This window comes from Pistacia vera, unplaced genomic scaffold, assembly GCF_008641045.1.
Source record: "Pistacia vera cultivar Batoury unplaced genomic scaffold, PisVer_v2 Contig408, whole genome shotgun sequence".
Lineage (NCBI taxonomy): Eukaryota > Viridiplantae > Streptophyta > Magnoliopsida > Sapindales > Anacardiaceae > Pistacia > Pistacia vera.
Genome location: NW_022196233.1, coordinates 407,699 through 428,542, shown reverse-complemented (window position 1 = coordinate 428,542; position 20,844 = coordinate 407,699). Strand labels below are relative to the sequence as shown.

General features: G+C 34.2%; 3 protein-coding genes across 3 annotated transcripts; 2 read left to right on the top strand and 1 right to left on the bottom strand.

Moving 5' to 3' along the window:
- Window positions 1-1,533: 1,533 nt before the first annotated feature.
- Window positions 1,534-10,348, top strand: LOC116142451 (protein virilizer homolog). Its single transcript, XM_031427874.1, has 16 exons — window positions 1,534-1,724; window positions 1,830-1,929; window positions 2,077-2,210; window positions 2,997-3,064; window positions 3,146-3,362; window positions 3,622-3,837; window positions 4,001-4,156; window positions 4,234-4,287; window positions 4,380-4,594; window positions 4,701-4,770; window positions 5,093-5,418; window positions 6,841-7,030; window positions 7,129-8,532; window positions 8,632-9,420; window positions 9,552-9,623; window positions 10,107-10,348. Exons 1-16 carry the CDS (start codon window positions 1,548-1,550, stop codon window positions 10,125-10,127), a joined length of 4,209 nt encoding a protein of 1,402 aa, XP_031283734.1. The 5' UTR covers window positions 1,534-1,547; the 3' UTR covers window positions 10,128-10,348.
- A 2,621-nt stretch (window positions 10,349-12,969) lies between these two features.
- On the top strand, window positions 12,970-13,824 carry LOC116142404 (dof zinc finger protein DOF3.5-like). Its single transcript, XM_031427822.1, has one exon. The coding sequence runs from the start codon at window positions 12,970-12,972 to the stop codon at window positions 13,822-13,824; it is 855 nt and encodes a 284-aa protein (XP_031283682.1).
- Window positions 13,825-18,092: 4,268 nt separating this feature from the next.
- Window positions 18,093-19,649, bottom strand: LOC116142426 (E3 ubiquitin-protein ligase PUB23). Its single transcript, XM_031427840.1, has one exon. It carries the CDS (start codon window positions 19,534-19,536, stop codon window positions 18,286-18,288), a length of 1,251 nt encoding a protein of 416 aa, XP_031283700.1. The 5' UTR covers window positions 19,537-19,649; the 3' UTR covers window positions 18,093-18,285.
- Between the last annotated feature and the right edge of the window lie 1,195 nt (window positions 19,650-20,844).

Genomic DNA, 20,844 nt, shown 5'->3' with positions numbered 1-20,844 from the left:
TTGTTTATATCGGATTTGAAAACGTTCTGATATTTATGTAGCATGTCTTTTTTTTTTTTTTTTTTTTTCAGGGTTAATATTTCTACTACATCATTCTGAACTTTCTGCTACATTACTTCGTGCTCTGAGGGGGGTTGTTGATATTAGTAAAGAAGAGTGTGTTCCTCTTCGGTATGCGTCTATTTTGATGTCAAAGGGTTTTGCTTGTGGTCCACAGGAAGTTGCAACGATAGTAGAGATGCATCTGAGGGTGGTTAGTTCCATTTCTTGGTCGGGATGACCATTGCTCATTTGTGCCCTTTTTTTATTTATTTTTTAATTCCCTAAAATGTTTTTGATTTGTAATTTTCATTTCCAGTTTATAACTAAATCTTAGTATAATGTTTTTTCTCATGTTATGTCTCAGGCTAATGCCATAGATCGTTTACTCACATCAAATCCACACTCGGAAGAATTTTTATGGGTGTTGTGGGAACTGTGTGGCCTGTCGAGGTGGAACTTGCTTACACATTTGGTCAATGTTTAGAGGTTTTGATACAACATTACTGGTTTTGACTCTGCACCCTTTTGAAATGTTTTGTAGGTCTGATTGTGGACGCCAAGCTTTGCTGGTTCTGGGGTTTTTCCCTGAGGTATTGAATGGATGTGCTATTCACAGTCATATTTATTTTTTCAATCAGATACTCAGTACTCGTCATTTAGCCGATTAAAATTGAATAAGCCAGTTTTATGAACTTATCTTTGTAGTAGAATCATCTGGTGAAGTAGCGATTATTTTCCTTTACTTTCCTAATGTTACAATATACTGTTCTTATATGTAAAATCTGTTTACTACTCTATTCTGCTATTTGGGCATAGTTGTAAGTTTCTTGCTGGCAGCACTAAGCTTAAAAAGCCTGTTGTTATTTATGACATGAATTGCTCCTGAAAGAAGCTAATTTTAAAAACTCATGTTCCTACTGCAACCCTCAGTAACTTTTCCTCCTGTTGACGGTTGAATTTATTGTGTATAATGTCATTTTTCTGTATGGCACGTCTTTTTTCTGTATGGCTACTGCCTCTGACATGTCAATGTTCTGTAGGCTGTTTCAGTATTGATTGAAGCTTTACATTCTGCCAAGGAATTGGAGCCAGTAACTAAAAATAGCGGTAACACAATTGCTCTATGTTTAAGTTTGAACTAGGCGCATAGTTTCTGGTTTGTTTGTCTAATACGAGTGCATTGGATGAAATTTGGCTGTTCAGGAGCTTCACCTCTTAATCTTGCCATTTTGCACTCAGCTGCTGAGATTTTTGAAGTCCTTGTTACTGATTCAACTGCATTTTCTCTGGGTTCTTGGATCGGACATGCTAGGGAACTTCACAAGGCTCTACATTCTTCTTCTCCTGGGTCTAATAAGAAAGATGCACCCACACGTCTGTTGGAATGGATAGATGCTGGTGTAGTTTATCACAAAAATGGGGTTATTGGTCTCCTACGTTATGCTGCTGTGTTAGCTTCTGGAGGAGATGCTCATTTAACCTCAACCAGCATTTTAGTATCAGATATGATGGATGTTGAAAATGGCACTGGAGAACCTTCCAGTGGTTCTGATTTTAATGTTATGGAGAATCTTGTTAAAATTATTACTGAAAAGTCTTTTGATGGTGTAACCCTTCGAGACTGTTCAATAGCACAGCTGACAACAGCACTTAGAATTTTGGCTTTTATTTCAGAAAACTCAGTATGTAACTGTCCATTTTCAACCATATAGTAGTAATGTAGGGGTCTCATTTCACCATTGGTTTCCACTATTTCTCATTCTTCTTCTTCGTCTTCTTGGGTGTAGACTGTTGCTGCTGCCCTCTATGATGAAGGTGCTCTAATGGTGATCTATGCAATTCTAGTTAACTGCAGGTTCATGCTTGAGAGATCTTCAAACAGTTATGGTAAGTAATTGTGCATACTTGTCTTCAGTCAGTCAGTAATCTCATTATTGATTTTTTGTGGCATGTTTTTATTCTAATCAATAATAATCTGCCTTGCCTGATGGTTATCTGCATTATTAAAGCATTTGGTTTTGTTTTCCTCAACAGATTATCTTGTTGATGATGTTACAGAATGCAATTCTTCATCTGATTTACTATTGGAACGTAATCGTGAACAGAGTTTAGTTGATCTTTTGGTTCCGTCTTTGGTATTACTAATTACCATTCTGCAGAAATTACAGGTTTGTCACATTTTGAATTTGAGTCTGGTGTGTACTTGGAAGGATAATTTGTATTTGTAAAATGGTTTCTCTGACCATGTGATGCATTTTTTGTTATAAATGACAAGATGTCGTATGTGATATAGGGCATTATGGAGATGTTGTAAGGTTAATTAAGTCTTTTTGGTTTGTTAACTTTAGTGTTTGCTTTCATGAGGCGACATTTACTTTATTTTATTTTCCGATTCTGTTTGATGGCACCTATTGTACTCCTACATTGTTACTTAAGGAGTCTAAGGATCACTTGACATAGCTTCCAAGACATATTTCAATTAAGAGTTTGAGTTGTTTGATTGGCCTTTAGCTCAACTATGTCAATGAACAGATTGCAAAGATTGATCCTTGTCAGCTCAGTCCTTGGTACCTTCTTTGCTGTCATTTGTATTTCATGGTTAAATGGTCTGTAATGTGGAACTGACATCTGTAGTGAAGTTGGCCATGCTGCATTACTAGCTTCGACATGGCTCTTTCTGTGAACTTAGGCCCTTCAGATGATATGGGGTTGGTTTTAAGTGCTGATATTTTTTTATGGAATTTCCTATGCTCTTTTGTCTTTGTGAATGTTAACGGGGACGAGGTCCTTATATAGTTTATTTGGAAGCATTGTAATGAAGGCTACCATTCTAATTTGGAAAGGGCTTATTCAGGAATTCAGTCTAAGTACTACTGGTTGCAGTTGTCTTTCTGAATGACATGCATCTCTTAAATTTCTAAAATACTTAAATTGTTTCATTGCCATATCTGCAGCAAGGTAATGAGCAGCATAAAAATACCAAACTAATGAATGCCCTTCTGCGTTTGCATCGAGAAGTGAGGTATTTACCTTTCTCCTGTATTTTTTAAATAGTTTAAATCATGTACTTTGCATATAATTCAGTGACTTGACGGAATCGCAGCCCCAAGCTGGCTGCATGTGCAGCAGACTTATCCTCATCTTATCCTAATTCAGCCCTTGGGTTTGGAGGAGTCTGTCATCTTGTTGTGTCAGCACTTGCTTTTTGGCCAATTTATGGCTGGACTCCCGGCCTTTTTCACTCCCTTCTTGCCAGTGTTCAAACTACTTCAATTCTGGCTTTGGGACCAAAGGAGACCTGTAGTTTGCTTTGTCTTCTGGTATGCACGATTTCCATTCTTAATTGGTTCTTTCATATTCTATTTGACAACACAAAATTGGTAAATGTATTGTGTCAAGTGCTTGCTCTTGTTCTTGTTGTATTGGCAAAGATTTAATTTGAGAACTTGGTTTTATTTTCTCTTCATTTCGTTGCCTGTTTGTCTTATTACAAAATCCTGAAACATCCTGATTTGAAAATGGTCCTGGAACTGCGATATTTGACTAGTTTTCTTTTTTTCATCTCTTATGTATTGCAAGAATGATTTGTTTCCTGAAGAAGGTGTCTGGCATTGGAGGAATGGAATGCCCTTGTTGAGTGCTCTTAAAACAATAGCTATTGGGTCGTTGTTGGGGCCTCAGAAAGAGAGACAGGTTGATTGGTATCTAGAGCCTGGACACCTTGAGAAGCTGCTTAGCCAATTGAGACCTCATCTTGACAAAATTGCACAGATAATCCATCATTATGCTATTTCTGTATGTGTTCTTTCCCCAAAACTGTACTTTAGAATTGATATCATTTTCTTCTGCGCTATTTTTGGAGGGTAGGGTGATTTTGCAACTTTGGAATTCTATATTGAATGGGAACTGTGTATATGTTTTTTTGTGCATGTCTGTTGATGTTATTATTCTTTAACAGGCATTGATAGTCATACAAGACATGCTTCGAGTTCTTATAATACGCATTGCTTGCCTAAAACCTGAAAATGCTTCTGTACTTCTACGGCCTATATTATCATGGATTCGTATTCGTGTTTTTGACTCATCTTATCCATCAGAGATGGATGTATACAAGGTGATAATTTTTTTCCCTTGTTTCAGTTTAATAATTTGTCAAGTCTGTTGTGCTTTATATGTTCTTTCTCTTTTCAGGTTCACCGATTTCTGGATTTTCTTGCTTGCTTGTTGGAGCATCCATGTGCTAAGGTTCATTTACTGTCTCAATTCTCTTCAATTTCCCTCTCCTTCCCAAATCATCTGCAACTTATCTTTTGTGCAATGACTATTTTCTCTATCAGGCACTATTGTTGAAGGAGGGTGTTCCTGAAATTCTAAGAGAAGCGCTGGAGAAGTGTCTTGATGCCTGTGATGCAGATGGAAAACTGATTTTAGATGACGTAAATTCTGCCAAGTGTGGTTTTACTTTGACCGGTTGGTGCCTTCCTGTATTCAAGTCTATCTCACTACTTTGTAGTTCTCGAACACCTCTACAATACTCTGGGAGACATGATTTGTGAGTAGATGACAAGCTTTTTGTGATTTATTCTTTTTCTTTTTCTATCTGTCTTTTCTATTTCAAAATTCATTGCATTCATTCAAATTTTTTGATGGTTTTCTAGGTACAAGTTTGAAGATTTGAGTTCTGAAGATTGTTTGTTAATTGCTCCATACATCCTTAAGTTTTGTCAGGTATTTCCTTTTCAATTTAGATGAGGTTAAATATTTTTAAATGGTTCTTGCTGATACTTTCTTTGCAGCATTATCTTAGAATATGAATGCTGCTTTTTTATGAATTGCTTTCCTTCTTTCCAATGAATAAATGTTGGGTTTCAGTGTCAAAGACCTTGACATTTTATTCGATAATTAGATGACTCTGAAATTTTCCTTTCAGAATTTTTGTTAATTAATTTCCTCTATATGAAAATCAGAGAAATGTTTTACAAATTGTAGATTTAGAAGGAAAAAGTATTCGTGCTACATGAATTGTAATAGAGAATATCGATTTTTTCAGGTACTACCAGTTGGAAAAGAATTAGTCTTTTGTCTTACTGCTTTCAAGGAATTAGTTTCTTGCAATGGAGGTCAAAAGGCTTTGGTTTCTACTGTATGTAATACTCGCTCAACTCTTGAAGAACTTGATTCAGGGGGAAGACATGAAAGGAATGGGAACCTTAGTCTTCTTAATGAGTTTGAATGGAGAAAGAATCCTCCTTTATTTTGTTGCTGGACAAAGTTGTTAGAATCAATTGATTCAAAAGATGGCTTGTCAACTTATGCAATCGAGGCTGTCAGTGCTCTGTCTTTAGGTTCTTTGCGCTTTTGCGTGGATGGAAAAAGGTCAGTCTACCTTGATAATTTGCTACACTATGTATTCGTTGGCATACATTATAATATACTGTATACTAATGGTACAAATCCTTTGTTTGCATGAATATCTATCTTTCTCTGAGCTCTCTTATTTGTAAATAAGAAAATTATTTTCACTTTTATTTATTAGTTGTAGTTTCACTTACTTGTTTCTAAAGTCCCCCATAAATCTAGTCAAGATTTGCTATGGAAGATCAGAATCAGGAGCTGAACTTTCTTAGTTATGAGGGATACCTTGCTGATAGGAAAACTAGTTGAGCATAAGTAGGTATAAGAAAGTCTCCAAGAGAAGATATTATGACATGTTATCGTGGGATTAAGTAATCCGCTGCTCGAGCTTGTTCTCATGAGTATCAATTCATAAATAGATAATCTATATATGTCAAGGTATGTAAACAGTTACAATGAGATTGGTTGATATGTTGCTTGAGCTTGTGTCAAATCAAAGGATGAAAGATCCCTTCATTAGATATGACCTTTAACAAGATACTAAGTACTGACCAACTGAAGTAAGCTTCAGTAGCATTTTTCTGTGGATTTTCTTGGGTGCTTAACAAGATCGAAGCATCTTTGAGTGCATTTGTTTGTCCCCATGAACTTTTCATAGGAGTCTTGTTTGAAGGTTGTCTTCAGTTGTTTGGTTCTTCTATATGCTTTGAACTTATGAATGACTTGGAATTAAATGTGAAAGGAATATAGATGAATTTGAATGAAGATGACGAATACAATTTGATGGAAACTCTGACACTAATTATGCTGTATGTTGTTTCAAAAGATTAGTGTTGCTGGGTATTTTAGCAGAACGGAATATAAATTTTGGATGTAGAGATAAGAAGAAAAATCAACATGCTGTAGCTGAGTTTAAACTTTTGGGACTTTCCAATTTACTTTTGATTGAGGCAGAGAATAGCTTAAGTTAATTGGAATTTATATATTCTTTAAACTAGTTAGTACTTTTGTGTATCTAGTAGAAGAGAAGAGGAGAGGGGGAGGGACTTGGAGAGTTAGGAGAAAGCTTATATAACATTCTAAGATATGAATTTAAAGTATGCAAACACAAGTATAGAAATATGCACAGTTATGTAAGATCAGCCTGTGCTTTACAGAGTGACTGCTGGTAATATTTTTTACCAGTGGCTTGTGATTGTTTCTTATTCTATTTGGACCTTTATTTTGTGTTTTGAATTCTTATGATATTCTGACCAGCTTTAGATGACTTCTTGAGAGTAATCTCTTCGTCTTTTTCATTTCTTTCTTTCACCTTGCTTCATCATTTACAACTTTGGTTCAAACTACAATTTCTGATCATATATTACATAGAGCTACTCTTGGGTCCTTTAATTGGCTTGATGTCATTTCACTTGCTTAACATACGGTTTGCCTGTTAATTAGTTTGAACCTGGATGCGGTTGTCGCATTGAAATATCTTTTTGGGCTTGCTGATGATGATAAGAGTGGGACTGAGGGCTTTTCAGAGGAGAACATAAATTACATACAGAAATTGGCTACTGTTTTGAATTCAAATATCAATGATGAATATGACTTTTCAGCGAACCCTGATATACAGACCACTTTGTCTCAGGTGAGTACTGTAACTTATGAATCTGTCTTTCCTAATTTCCCTTTTCTTTAAAAAAAAAAAAAAAAAAAAAAAATTCTTCTGAATTATTGATTTTACAGGTTTCAGAGTGTGTGAAGGCATTGTTGTTATTGTTGCAAAATCCTACTGGTTCGGTTAAGGCTGATGATATCATCTTCAATGAAGGAATGCTTTCGTCACCCAATGATGGTCTATTTCCTTCAAATATACATCAGATGGCAGATGATGGCATTGAGAACCCTGATGACAATCTTTACTTGGTAGGACTTGAAGACAAGTTTTCGTGGGAGTGTCCAGAAACATTACCTGAGAGATTGTCACAAACAACTCTTCCTGCAAAAAGGAAAATGCCTCCAGTGGAAGGCTTGAGTAGGCGTTCTAGGGGAGAAAACTCACTGGCTGAAACAACCCAGAATACATTTTCACGTGGATTGGGTCCGTCTACAACATCTTCTGGTCCTACTCGGAGGGATACCTTTCGGCAGCGCAAACCAAACACAAGCAGGGCCCCGTCTTTGCATGTGGATGACTACATTGCGAAAGAAAGGGGGAGTGATGGTGCCACAAATTCTAATGTTATAGTAGCTCAGCGAGTGGGATCTGCTGGTGGACGAGCTCCATCAGTGCATGTTGATGAATTTATGGCTAGAGAAAGGGAGCGCCAGAAACGTATAGTAACAGTAGTTGGAGAGGCAGCAGCACAAGTGAAGATTGCAGCTCCTTCAAGTGACACCCAGAAAGAAAAAGTTGACAAATCTAAGCAGTTGAAGCCAGTTCTTGATGATGATCTTCATGGAATTGATATTGTCTTTGATGATGAGGAATCCGAACCTGATGATAAATTACCATTCCCTCAGTTGGATGATAATCTACAGCAGCCTGCCTCTGTCATTCTTGAGCAAAATTCTCCACGCTCAATTGTGGAAGAGACAGAGAGTGATGTTAATGAAAATAGTCAATTTTCTCATATGGGTACACCATTAGCATCTAATGCAGATGAAAACACCCAGAGTGAATTTTCTTCCAGGATGTCAGTCTCACGCCCTGAAGTGCCACTGACTCGGGAACCAAGTGTTTCTTCAGATAAGAAATATTTTGATCAACCTGATGACTCAAAGAATGTTTTTAACATTAAGACCTCTAGTGGTTTTGATTCTGGGGCAGCAGCAAATAGTTCTGGGTTTCCTGCGTCTCTCTACAATGGTGCAACACTATCATCCATACCACTTGATTCTAGGATGACTTCACAAAATTTCTATCGAAAGAACAGTCCCCAGCATGCTGGTAATATTCCAATGGGTACTGGATCTCGAGGACTTTATGACCAGAAAGTTATGTTGAATCAACCACCTTTACCTCCAATGCCACCTCCACAAACAGTCTCACCTGTAGTATCTCAGGCTTCTGATTCTATCCCAAGTCAGTCTTCCCCATTTGTAAACTCTATGACAGAATCACAGCTACCAGTGCCTACAGCATTTCAAGTGAGATCCCTGCGCCCCACAAAGGGCTTGCAGTCTCCTCTCTTGCTTTTGTACTTGCATTTTGTGTAATCGCTGAATCTTTTTTTTTTTTTTTTGTAGGTTCAACCAGAATATCTATCAGCATTTAGTGGCAGTAATGCACCTTTATCATCTTCCCATACTGGTGGATCTGCTAGGCCTCCACTTCCTCCAACACCACCTCCGTTTTCTTCTAGCCCTTATAATTTACCATCATTAAAACCTTCTACTCCTCAGATGTCCATATACAATCAGACAAGTGTTGCAATGACTGAGCTGCCCCAGGCCCAGAGCTCTGTTTCTCCTATAATTGATGCACGGTTAAGCAGTGTTTCTGCATCAGCTGCTGGACTAAATTCTTATGCACCACCTCCCCTCATGCCACCCTTGGTCTTCAGTAGGCCAGCTTCAATCCCTGCAACTCTTTATGGAAGCTCTCCAGCTCAGCAGCACGTTGACAACCCACAAAATATCATGCAGAATCTCTCCATTCCTCAGCCTTCCATTCAGTCAATGCATACCCTAGCACAGTTACAGCCATTGCAGCCCCCGCAGGTTCCACGTCCTCAGCAACCACCTCAGCATCTTAGACCACCAATGCAAGCATCACAATCATTGGATCAAGGCATGTCTCTGCAGAACCCTGTACAGATGCAAGGCCATCCATTACAGATGCTGCAACAACCACAAGTTTCTCCAATTCATACTTATTATCAATCCCAACAGCAAGATTTAACAGCAGCACAACAACTGCAAGTTGAACGTGCCCAATCACAAGTTTTACATCAGCAAGGGGATATTGCATTCCAGCTGCAACAAGATTCAGGAATGTCATTACATGAGTATTTCAAGTCCCCAGAAGCTATTCAGGTATTTTTTTCCCTTTAATTATTGCGAAATACTTCATAGATTTATTGCTTTGTACTTTGTGTAGCTTGTAATATGTCTTGAAGAAATTTCATGGATTCATCCTGATTATTGTTGTTATGTTATGATGGCAGTCTTTGTTGAGTGATCGGGATAAACTTTGCCAGCTTTTGGAGCAGCATCCGAAATTAATGCAAATGCTTCAGGTTATTATCACCTCAAAGACATCTTTCTTCACATGTTTCCGCTTTTATGAAACCAGTGCTTGATTGAATTTCTTTCAGTTAGACCTTGATTAATAGTATAATTATGAGCGCATTTAGTGATGGTAATGTTGTGATCATTGCCACTTGTCATGGTGGGGGTCTTGCTAGTTGTGTGAGAGGGATTAGTAAAGAATGAATAATATTCACAAGTAGTCAGATTAATTTTTTATTGACTGTCAGAATAGTTAGTATTAATTGGATGACTCACATGAATAATTTCCCACAGCAGTTACATATATCAGTTTAAGGCGCTTCTTCCGGAACTGCATATTAGCATTTCCTTTGATCCTAAACTTGCATGTCATTGCTGACGATTTCCTTCCTCTTCTTTCTAACAAGATTAGGATTCTTTTGCATTACTTTTCTGATTCATATTTTACGAAACTCTAATGCTTAAGTTTCGGTTGTCTTCTTGTCTTACAGGAAAGGTTGGGACAGCTATAGCAGAGATATTGTCGAAGACCTTACTTCACGTCGGAGAACGCTTTAGACCTGTAACACCAGCGAGTTAAGGTTCCTTTCAAGTCCATTATTTTGTGTTGTGAAGGGCACCTCCTCGTTCGATACTGCTGCCTTCCATGAGACAATCATTTTTTGTCCAACAAACAATCTTTGTATTATCCATGTACTATATATATGTACATTTCTTTCTCTAATTAACTTTACATCCCTTCTTTTATCTTATTATTTCTGATCTGTAGCTCAATTCGTTTAAGCTGATAAAATATAGATGGGCTCTATAAGGCTGTGTAAAACTGTGGAACTTCTTGTCTGGTTCTGGTTAACCCAAAATCGCCATTGTTGTGTACTTGTGTTAGTGCTTTGTACAGTAGTACATTTTTGGCATGAGATGTAAATATCTACCTGGGGAATTTATTTATGAAGCTTTGTACACGCTGTATTATACACTAACATAATCTTTAGAAACCTTTAATAAATTAGAATAAATCATAATCACTTTGGAAATGAATTTATCAAGCATCCTCAAACTTTTAGACTCATGGATTTTTTTCGTGGGAAGTACTACTAGTAATTATTGTTGCTTCACTTGCTTGGTTTTTATTTCAATCCTCTATATATTTATTATAGTTTATTAAAAAAAATATGTTTATATGATGAATATCTAGAATGTCTAGGATTTAAACAAACCTCAAGTTTTAACAATATTTTCTCGAATATAGAGAGTGAATCAAATCTGTTTTTGAATGGGTTTATGTCTTTATGATATTTTGTTTCCACTTCATTTAGAATATTTCAAAAACCCCTTAAAAAAATATCAAAAATCTTCTAAAAAGATATTTAAAACCTCTTTAAAAATATTAAACACTCTCCTACAAAATTATCAAAAGCTCTTTAATTTTTTTTTGAGCCAAGCAAATTACTTTAATTCTAAGTGATCGCATATTCAGTGTTTTAAAACCCAGCTAGTTGAACTGATTGAATTGGGACTCATGGCCTTCACTGGGTCAGGTTACTAATTTTACTATTCATCAAAAACCGTAGAAATTTGGACAATGATCGACGAACAACTGAAGGTTGGGAGGGGGGTTTTGAAGAGAAAGGGCCGGTGAGTGAAAAGATGGCGACGAATGTGATTTTCGATGAATGAATCGACCAAAAATCGTAGAAATAAATCAACGAAAACATCGGACTGTTACCAACAATTGGTGAGGTAAATGGGAGAGAGGTGAGATGGGTTTATTTTTGCTACTAAAACCCATCTGTTTTTTAATAGGTTTATGATTGTTTCCATTTCATTTAGAATCTTATAGAAGTCAAAAACCCCTTAAAATAAAAATAGGCATTAACCTGAGCTAGAAACGAGTTACACATCAACATCAGTAAGATTCTTAAAAATAAGGAAAGAAATTACTATAATATGAGGTGGAATCAGAAAAATAATTAAAAATATTAATCCTCGAAATTGCGAAGCATAATAAATTTAAGAAATCTGCATGATCCAAGAAGCACACGATCCCACAGATACTAATTTAAGAAAATTCTACTACCGACTTTCCATTGAGACATTCCTTCTTTAAGAAACACTTTTTATCATCTTCTCTTTTTTTATTATTATTATTTTTTTCCGTTTTCTTTTTCTTTTCATATCCCTTGGTTAATTGGGTATAACTTATTTTATTAAACCCAATAATTATGATTTCAAATTACAAAATATAAGACATTCAAATAAAGAAGAAATTCATTGTCTGAACAATCGTTCTTAGTTATATATCGTGATAAACATATTGAATACATATAAGTTTATTTTATTAAAATCAGTTGTGAGATTCGATCGCATTGATTGATTAAACGCATATATATTTATCTTATTAAAGCAAAATGATATATTAATTATAACAGAAAAAAAAAAAAAAAAAATTGGATGAATAAATTGAGGCCATTCAGGTGAAAATCACTACAAATCCCGACGAATGCAAACCCTAGAAACACATTTATTATCCTATCGAAATCTAAACCCCCACTTTACAAGATTAATAAGCCGGTTTTACATGAAATGAGAACATTAGTTTAGTTTAATTTAAATTAAATTAATATAAATCCATTAATCCCGTCTGCTCTTACAAGAAACTTGAATGATATTCTCGAGGCATTTGTTTCCTACACTTCCTTCATTTCCACTAATAACAACCCGCCACGTATTGAAAACACCGACACCTTGTATTTTGCCTCCGGGGGTGCTACCATTGCTTGTCATCCCATCGTCCTTCACGGCACCGGAACCCCAACTTGCCCTTTCTTCTGTCATTCTCACGTGCATGCTCGACCTTCATTACACATTTCCAAGACCCCATACACTTTCATGCATTTGCTCTTTGACTTCGCCATTCATATTTTCTCAGATACGGACGTCCGTATTTTTGTAATATATGTTTAATATAAACTTATAAATACGTAAACTCAATATTGAATCAAGATTTTAGTTTTAAAAAAATTGGTTTATAATTAAATATAATGTACACATGGCTCTTTATTATAACCCCATGAATGTTAATTAGTAATTTAATTATAAATGTTTAAATGTAAATTAAGTAAATAGGAGCACACCCAGACTCAACATTGAATTCAGTTTTACGTAAAAAGATTTTCAATTTATAATTAAATACTGAACAAGTAGATTCCGTCAGTACTCTTTATAAACCCTAATTAACATTCTCCCATTCTCTTCAATTCACACAGAATCTCTCTCTCCAAATGATCAAGAAATCGAGAGAGAGAGAGAGACTTGAATGAAGTCTATGAATTTGAAAAGCCATTAATGGTGATGATGGAGAGAGGATCAATATGGAAACCTAATGTTGAAATGTCACCAAATTGCCCTCGTTGTGGCTCTTCAAATACCAAATTTTGTTACTACAACAACTACAGCTTAACTCAGCCAAGATACTTCTGCAAAGGCTGTAGAAGATACTGGACCAAAGGTGGGTCCCTCCGGAATGTCCCCGTCGGTGGCGGCTGCCGGAAGAACCGAAGAGGTAAGTCCGTAAGATTATCCACTGATGATGATCATCATCATCATCACAACAATAATGCAGTTCCTTCAAAGGGTTTCGCATTTGGGATTGCAAATGAAGCCATTTCTTCACATTCTAGTGGAAGCGAAATTAATAGCAATACTTCAAGTCCGGGTTCTTCCGGTTCACATATTGATCTTGCTCTTGTTTATGCAAATTTCTTGAATAATCAACAGCCAGATAATTCCAAGGCGAATAATTCTTGTGCTTTCGAATCGATAATCCAAGAATTTCCGGGTGAATTCGATCCATCACTCGAGTTTTGCACAAATTTGGATGCTACTACTACCAATAATAATAGAGTTCAAATGATACCAGCAGCTGAAGATCAGAATTGTAATAATAATGATCAAATTTATTACAATTCTGTATTTCAAGATCAATCAATATTGCCGCCACTGCCGAGTACTGAAGATCAAATGTGGCTGAATTCACAAATAATGGTGAATCTGAATCATAATCATCAAAGTTTGGAAGCAACAACACCAGAACCGTTGATTGGACCTGGTATTCATCATCATCATCAAGCGGTTCAAGATCCAAATCTTTTATTTGGGAATTGGAGTCCATTTGATTTCTCAAGTGATGACACTTTCACCAAGACTTGAGAAATTAAATTTTGATTTTACATTAAAGTTTTTTCTTTTTCCTTTTTTCACAATATATAATTATGTATAGATCAATCAGATATACGATTAAGTATATCTGATTATGGTACCTGTGCTCAAGCTTTTCCAATTTTCCTGGGGAAAAAAAAAAATTAGAGGTACTTTTTTTGTTCAATTCAGCTCAAAGAGGTAAATAATACTATATATTATAGTTTAAAATTATGCTTTATTTACAGAGATTTAATCTTTGGAAATGATAATGTTACTTATCTTATTCCAATTAATTCATTTCATCTTTTTGTCTTTGTTAAATTGAGATATTTTATAAACAATTGATTAAGTGATTATATCTATTAATTCATCCTTATAAGTTCTAATATTAAATTCAAACCTATTTTTTTAAGTGATTAAACAGAAAATTACTCTTATATTTGATGAGTAGACAATCATTTTAAAAACTAATAATTAAAATAAAATAATAATATAACAAATATATTTTGATAAAAAGAGTTTAAATCCCAATTTTATGATATTACTAACATACATTAATTAAATCTCAATAATTAATTAAATTAACAGTCCTGCTGGACTGTCTATATATTTTTAATGAGCCTCCTAATTTCAACTTGATATTCATCCTGAAAAATGAATTTAAATTCCAAATATATTATAGATACGAAAGTTATTTATAATTGGTCCACATGATGATGCTCAAGTTTGAAAAATTCAAGAGTAAACATTACATTATATGCATCCAATCCAAACTTCTGAAATTCAAATTAAAATCAAATATATGTATTTTATGTTTGTTTGGTGGGAAAATTTCAACGTTTCATTAAATTAAAATTTAATTAGCTTAGAAAGTTGCGAATGGTAGCTACAACACATGATCCCAGTAATGCACGCCCAAGATCCAAGAAAATAACTAACTTCAACCATCATCTTATTTAGTGTCGACAATCTTATCGGATAAAGAGTCTAAAATTTTGCTTAATGGATTATGTTAATTTAATTAAATTAATCATATTTTTTAGTTTAAGAGAAAATAATCAATCCTATTAACCTTAATCCTTATTGACTATTGGTTACTTTGATGACTGTATTGTCTCTACTTATACGATTTTAAATTCATCGTATTCTTCTTATATCAAATTCATTCTTAATGTGTATGTATGTCCTCAGAATATATGTTAAAGAACATTAAAAAAAAATTACTTATTGTGATGCATATTATGTGTAAATAAACAAAAAACTCGATTTCTAATTGTCTTCTGATGTCCATAAATGTATACGTGAGACAAAGATAAGAATAATAAATGAACACAAAGAAAAAAAACAATTTATGTAATGCATATAGAGTCTGAAGAGTCACAATCCAAATGTGAACATTTTAATTACAATAAAAATTGACTCGTAACCTAATTTTACAAACTTCATTTTACAATTTCATCGTGGCAACTCGCAATTGGTCAACTCGTAATTTAATAAGTGAGACCCATTACAAACTAGCTAATTATGAACTACTACGTTGAAATTGTGAAAAAAAAAATTATGAGATTATGTTGTAAGTGTAGTATTACCCTTTCAATTAATAACCAATTAATTAAAGCATAATTGTTCAAAATTTAATATTTACAATAAAGATTGACTCAGAACCCAATCTTACAAACTTTATCTCACAACTCCATCATGGCAACTCGTAATTGGTCAACTCGTAATTTAACAAGTGGGATCCATTGCAAGCTAACCAATTATGAACTGTTACATCAAAGTTGTGGGAGAAAATTTGTGAGATTAGGTTGTAAGTATAGTATTGCCCTTTTAATTAATAACCCATTAATTAAAGCATAATTGTTCAAAATTAAATATTATGAACTTAACGGATTAATCATGATTCATAATTTCGATTGTAATCATAAATAAAATTGCATTTTTTATTTTTTATTTTATTTTTTTTATGATCAGGGTGTCCGAGCCAGCTTGCAGATATTTCGGCCAATCTCCAAAGTCTATTGAAAGTCCTACAAGCCTAATATTATCAACTAATCCCCAAGGCCCATTGCACACCCTACAAACCCAACGTTCTAAGGTAAACCACAAATATGGTAGGTGACTTCAAGGTGATTTGAATAAAAAAAGTCAATGAAAGAAGTAAACCTTCTTGACCCCAGACCAACCCCTTTAAGTTAAATGACATTATTTTCGTTGACATGAATGAATGGTGTAGTTTCAATATATAGTCTTTGAAAAATTAAAGTCTAAATCAAAATGTAGTTAATTAATTAAAGTCTTAATTAAAATTTAGCTTCTAGAAAATTGAAGAACATAATTAGGAATAAATTGCATTCACACTTTAAAATTGAAACTTGTGTCTTCTGATTTAAATGTTCTCAACAAACGATGACAGTTCACATTCATAACATAATAAATATATCCTTCATTACATTTAACTAAAAAAATATGATCTTTTTGACTTGTAAAAATACAATCCTTAAATTTATTTATTCTTCAGTACTAGAAAACTTAAGTATGACTTAATTATATTAACATACATATTAATTAATTATACTTATATAAAATTAATAGAAAAAAATTTATATTCAGAGAACTTTAGACTAAACATTTTTAAAAAGAAATTCAAATGACCACCTAAAGTTCAGTGACTGGTCATGAATGAAGACAAATGGAGAGGGCACGCGGCGAACTCACTTGTAAAAGTGATATATATAATATTAGTGTCAAAAATAAATGAATTTTATGTTGATAAATTAAAAGTATATTCGTAATAATAAATACCGAATTTTTATGTTATCAATTGAAATATATTAGATAATATATGCATGATTAGGTTTTAGGGTCCCATTTTTTTATTTTTTTAACATAAGTTTTAATGCAAAATTTGAACAACGTTTAAATGATTGAAATTAGATTTAAATATGATATTTTTAAAGTACATTATTATATAAATTGTATTGGATTTATAATAGACTTGATGAAATTAAATTAACTGATCTTGGGTCAAAACTCTAGAGAGAAAGACATTAATCAACTGTATTAATTTTCTGATCAAAACTTAAACTGGCCATTAAATTAATCTGGAGTGACTTAGTTGACGGTTGAGATTGATGAATTAGAAAGGGTACGAAAATGGTAGCTGGTGTGAACATTCAAAGTTCATAGGGGCTGGGTATAGTTTCATTTACTTTGGTGGGAGAATGGACCAGCCACAGAGTGATTAAAATACATACAACGAATCAGCAGCTAGCCTTTCACCTTCAAGACAAAAAATATAAATATATAGAAGAAAAATAATTATATTTCAATTGACCCCGACCGATGGAGCCGCCAAATGGGGTATGTTCAAAGGTGGTTTGCGGCCAAGTTGAGTGGCATTATTGGACCCAAATTTTTATCTTCAAACCATTCATGCACCTGCTCTGCAGCTTCTAGGGTTTGATTTTTAACTCGTTTTTAGATTCACTGCTGAAATCTACAGTGGTCTCTTTAGAGTGTAGACCAGTTTAGCCTTATCGAATTTGTATAGTTAATTTCTTTATCTTATTTTAGTTAAAAGTTCTAAACTTCTTATAATTTCTTGTAAAATCTACTTTTCTTTCTTGTTTAATTTTATTACTAACTAATAATCGATTTGGTTTTTGCTTAGACAAATTTTATATTAAGAGATGAACTTTATCCAAAATTATGTTGAACAAATATAAAATTTGTAATACAAATTAATCTATACGATGAATTGTAACGTAAAATGAAAGATTCATGATATGCAACAAAAAATTATAATATTATTGTAAATTTTTAATCATCAATATGACATGGTTATGGTAAAAGAACAAAAGAAGATTTCTAAATTCTTAAGTTAGAGTCTCTCCATACGCTAATAGGGGTAACCACTGGAGGATTACCTGATTGAACTTTTAGGATTTCGAAAGATTAATTGAAATACGTGCAAACTAGTCCGGACACCCCCAGTAATTAAGAAAAATATATATATGACATGGTTATATATCTATGAGATGATCTTCATTCAAATTTGTTTTCACTCCTGTCAATTCTAAACTATGCAAAATTCAAAGTCTTTTTGGATTGTCAATACCACTGCATTTCAATCAAATCATCCATCTTTCTGTAAATTCAATAAATTCACATCAAATTTTTCTCTAAAAGGTAAAGATGATAACATAGATGAATATTACTCGTATTATAACTCATTCCCATATAAATTTTTTACTTCAAAGATCATTAAATGCAAATTGAAATTAAAAACAAAAATTGCATTTGTCACGAAACATTTAGTGGACACAACTTTTGATTCATCTAAATCTGTTTTTATAATTGTATAATCAACAACTTATATACAAAAAATGGAAAATAAAAGTAAAATAGAGAAAAAAGTGAATCAAATTGATGATTCTCTTCCTCTCCTTAACGATCTCACTGAATCAATCAAGCTACTGGATATGATACAACCAAACTATTCGGTATACATGGAGAATTCTTCCATGCCCGAGCGTGATTTTTCAGTATTTCTCTAGCTTTATCTTTCGTCTTGTTGCTACAATCAACTTGAAGCACCAAACACAATTTCGCCACAACACCAATCTGCAACATCTCTTGAAGAACACCGGGGGTCGCCGAGAACTTCGAAATGGAAAGCAAAATCCTCACAGCCCTTTCACTCGCCACCTGCGAAACCCTAAGTATCTTCTTCGATACGATGGCCATTCCCGCCCCGTGCTTCAACAGCTCGGCTCTTCCTTCCGCACATTGGCAAAGAAAATCAATCGTCATTAGCATGAGCTCGCAATCCCGCCTCTCGGATTTCTCCAAGAGAAGATCGATAAGGATCGAAACGGCGCTGGCTTCGACTGCTTTCACTCGGTTCCTACCCCATGGAAGAAGATTGATGAGTGATTGCAGTGCGGCTTTTGAGGCCTGGTGGGAGATTTGGTCACGCAAAATTTGGATGATTTCGATGAAGAATTGGGGGCTTAAGTTTATGAGATGGATGGGATCCGCCACTTCAAGCATTGATTTCAGTAACAAAACTGCATAAGCTCGAGACTCGAAGGTTCCACGTTGCATGATTTGTGTCAACGATTCAATAAATCCCACATTTTTGTTCAAGAGATTCTTCAACCCGATGTCGGATAATTGAAGATTGCACAAAATGCTTAAGGCTTCATCGCTCAGCCGGGTGAAATCGAATCCGTCTCCGTTTGATTCTTCAAAAGATACAAAATAAGTGTTGCTCATCACAATCGACGCCAAGAACTCGACCGCGCCTGCAGCCTCAAAGCAGCGTTTGTTTGTATCATTTTCCGAAGCGATTGATCTCAGTCTCCTCAGGCACTTAACCTGCAACTGCGGCGATGATTTTGCATCTCTTATGAGCTTTGAAATCTGAGCTTTGTTGATCGGCGGCTTCGGCGTTGGAATTCTTTCAATGCCATAAGAAGCGTTGAGAGTACACCACGATTGAATCAGCCGCCGAACAGTGTGATTCGGGGTCAACTCACAACAATCGGTTGACAACACTTGTTTTGTCACCGGACAAGTATTATTTTTGCCGGAAAATAACCATTTCTCGATGCTTTCACGATCATAAGTAATCCCCGTTGCCACCGTCACCGGATCTTTCATGATCTCCAAAGAGATTGGGCACAGAAAATACTGCGGAACATCAATTTCCTCCATGAATTTGAACCTAAAAAGAAACTTGTGATACTTTGAATTTCTTTTAGAGAACTAGATTCAAAGTATGTGAGAGAAGTTAAGTTTGTGAATTGGTTGTGGCAAAGAGAGGATTAGGTTTTATAAATATAAGAGTGAGATATTCAAAAGCACAAAGTCAAAAACACGGAAGAAAGAGAAGGGAGGGATTGAGATTGACTTTTCAAAGAGAAGAAGAAATTAGAAAAGCTCAAAATTTTAATTAAGTACCAGGTCACAAACGGCTGATTGATTTTTATTTTTATTTTTTTTGGATTTAATTATGAATTTTTAATTTTTGCATGTGATAAATAAGATGGGTTTGACTTTCTCTGTCTAAGAAGAGAAGAGTTGTGTTTGTGTTTGCCGTTTGGTTTCTCTGTCAACATCGTGTATTGTCTGCGTTGAGTCAGTTGCAGCTGCCGACAAAACATGGAACCTGAGTGCCTTTCGTGGCTGCTGCCTTTCACTCTTTAGTTCTACTTCCTTTGACCAACAGTGTATAAAGAATTCCATTTAATATTTCATTAAAATTAATCATGTTTATTTAGCTTTGATTTTTTTTAATTAATCTAATCACAAAGATAAAGAGAAAATGTGGGGAAGTGAAACAAAATCTCGCTAATTAATTAAATTTTTTTATAAAGATTATTAATAAAAATTTAAGTCATGTTCGATATAGATTTTAAATACATTATTTTTTAGAAAATAAAAAATACAACAAATTTTAGGGCATGCATTTGATAGATATGAGTTGAACCGTTTTTTAAAACAGTTTTTGAATATAATTTTAAAAATCAATGTAAAATTATAAAACGATTAAAAGTCGTTTTTACAATATTATGTAGTTTTTAATAATAATAAAAAATTTAATATTATATCAAACACATTTTTATATATTCAAAATATTAAGATACAACAAAAAATTTAAATCTTATTATTGTTTTCAAAAATTATATTTCTTAGCACAAAATCAAATAGATTCTTAATATTTTAGGATAAGAAATTTGGATGATATTGTTTTTTTGGCATTTTTCCTACGTGAAAATACTAGATACAGCTTTAGACAAAAAATATATATCACAAGTATTTCGTGGTGGCAATCATTGATGGAAACTTTTAATTATATTATTCTAAAAATATAAAAAAATAAAAAGTTTTATTTAAAACGGTAGGAAAACGAAATTTTTTGGTGCACGCAGTGGACAAATCTATTCCACTTGATTAATTTGAAAAACACGTGGATGTATCTGGTATAGCAAAATTGGTCAACAGTCAACCCTCAATCTCATG

Coding starts and splice junctions, on each gene's coding strand:
- LOC116142451 (XM_031427874.1), top strand. CDS start 1,548: ATGATGGATGTTGAAAATGGCACTGGAGAACCTTCCAGTGGTTCTGAT. Junction 3,838..4,000: donor TCCATCATTATGCTATTTCT/GTATGTGTTCTT, acceptor ATTCTTTAACAG/GCATTGATAGTCATACAAGA. Junction 7,031..7,128: donor TACAGACCACTTTGTCTCAG/GTGAGTACTGTA, acceptor TTGATTTTACAG/GTTTCAGAGTGTGTGAAGGC.
- LOC116142404 (XM_031427822.1), top strand. CDS start 12,970: ATGGAGAGAGGATCAATATGGAAACCTAATGTTGAAATGTCACCAAAT.
- LOC116142426 (XM_031427840.1), bottom strand. CDS start 19,536: ATGGAGGAAATTGATGTTCCGCAGTATTTTCTGTGCCCAATCTCTTTG.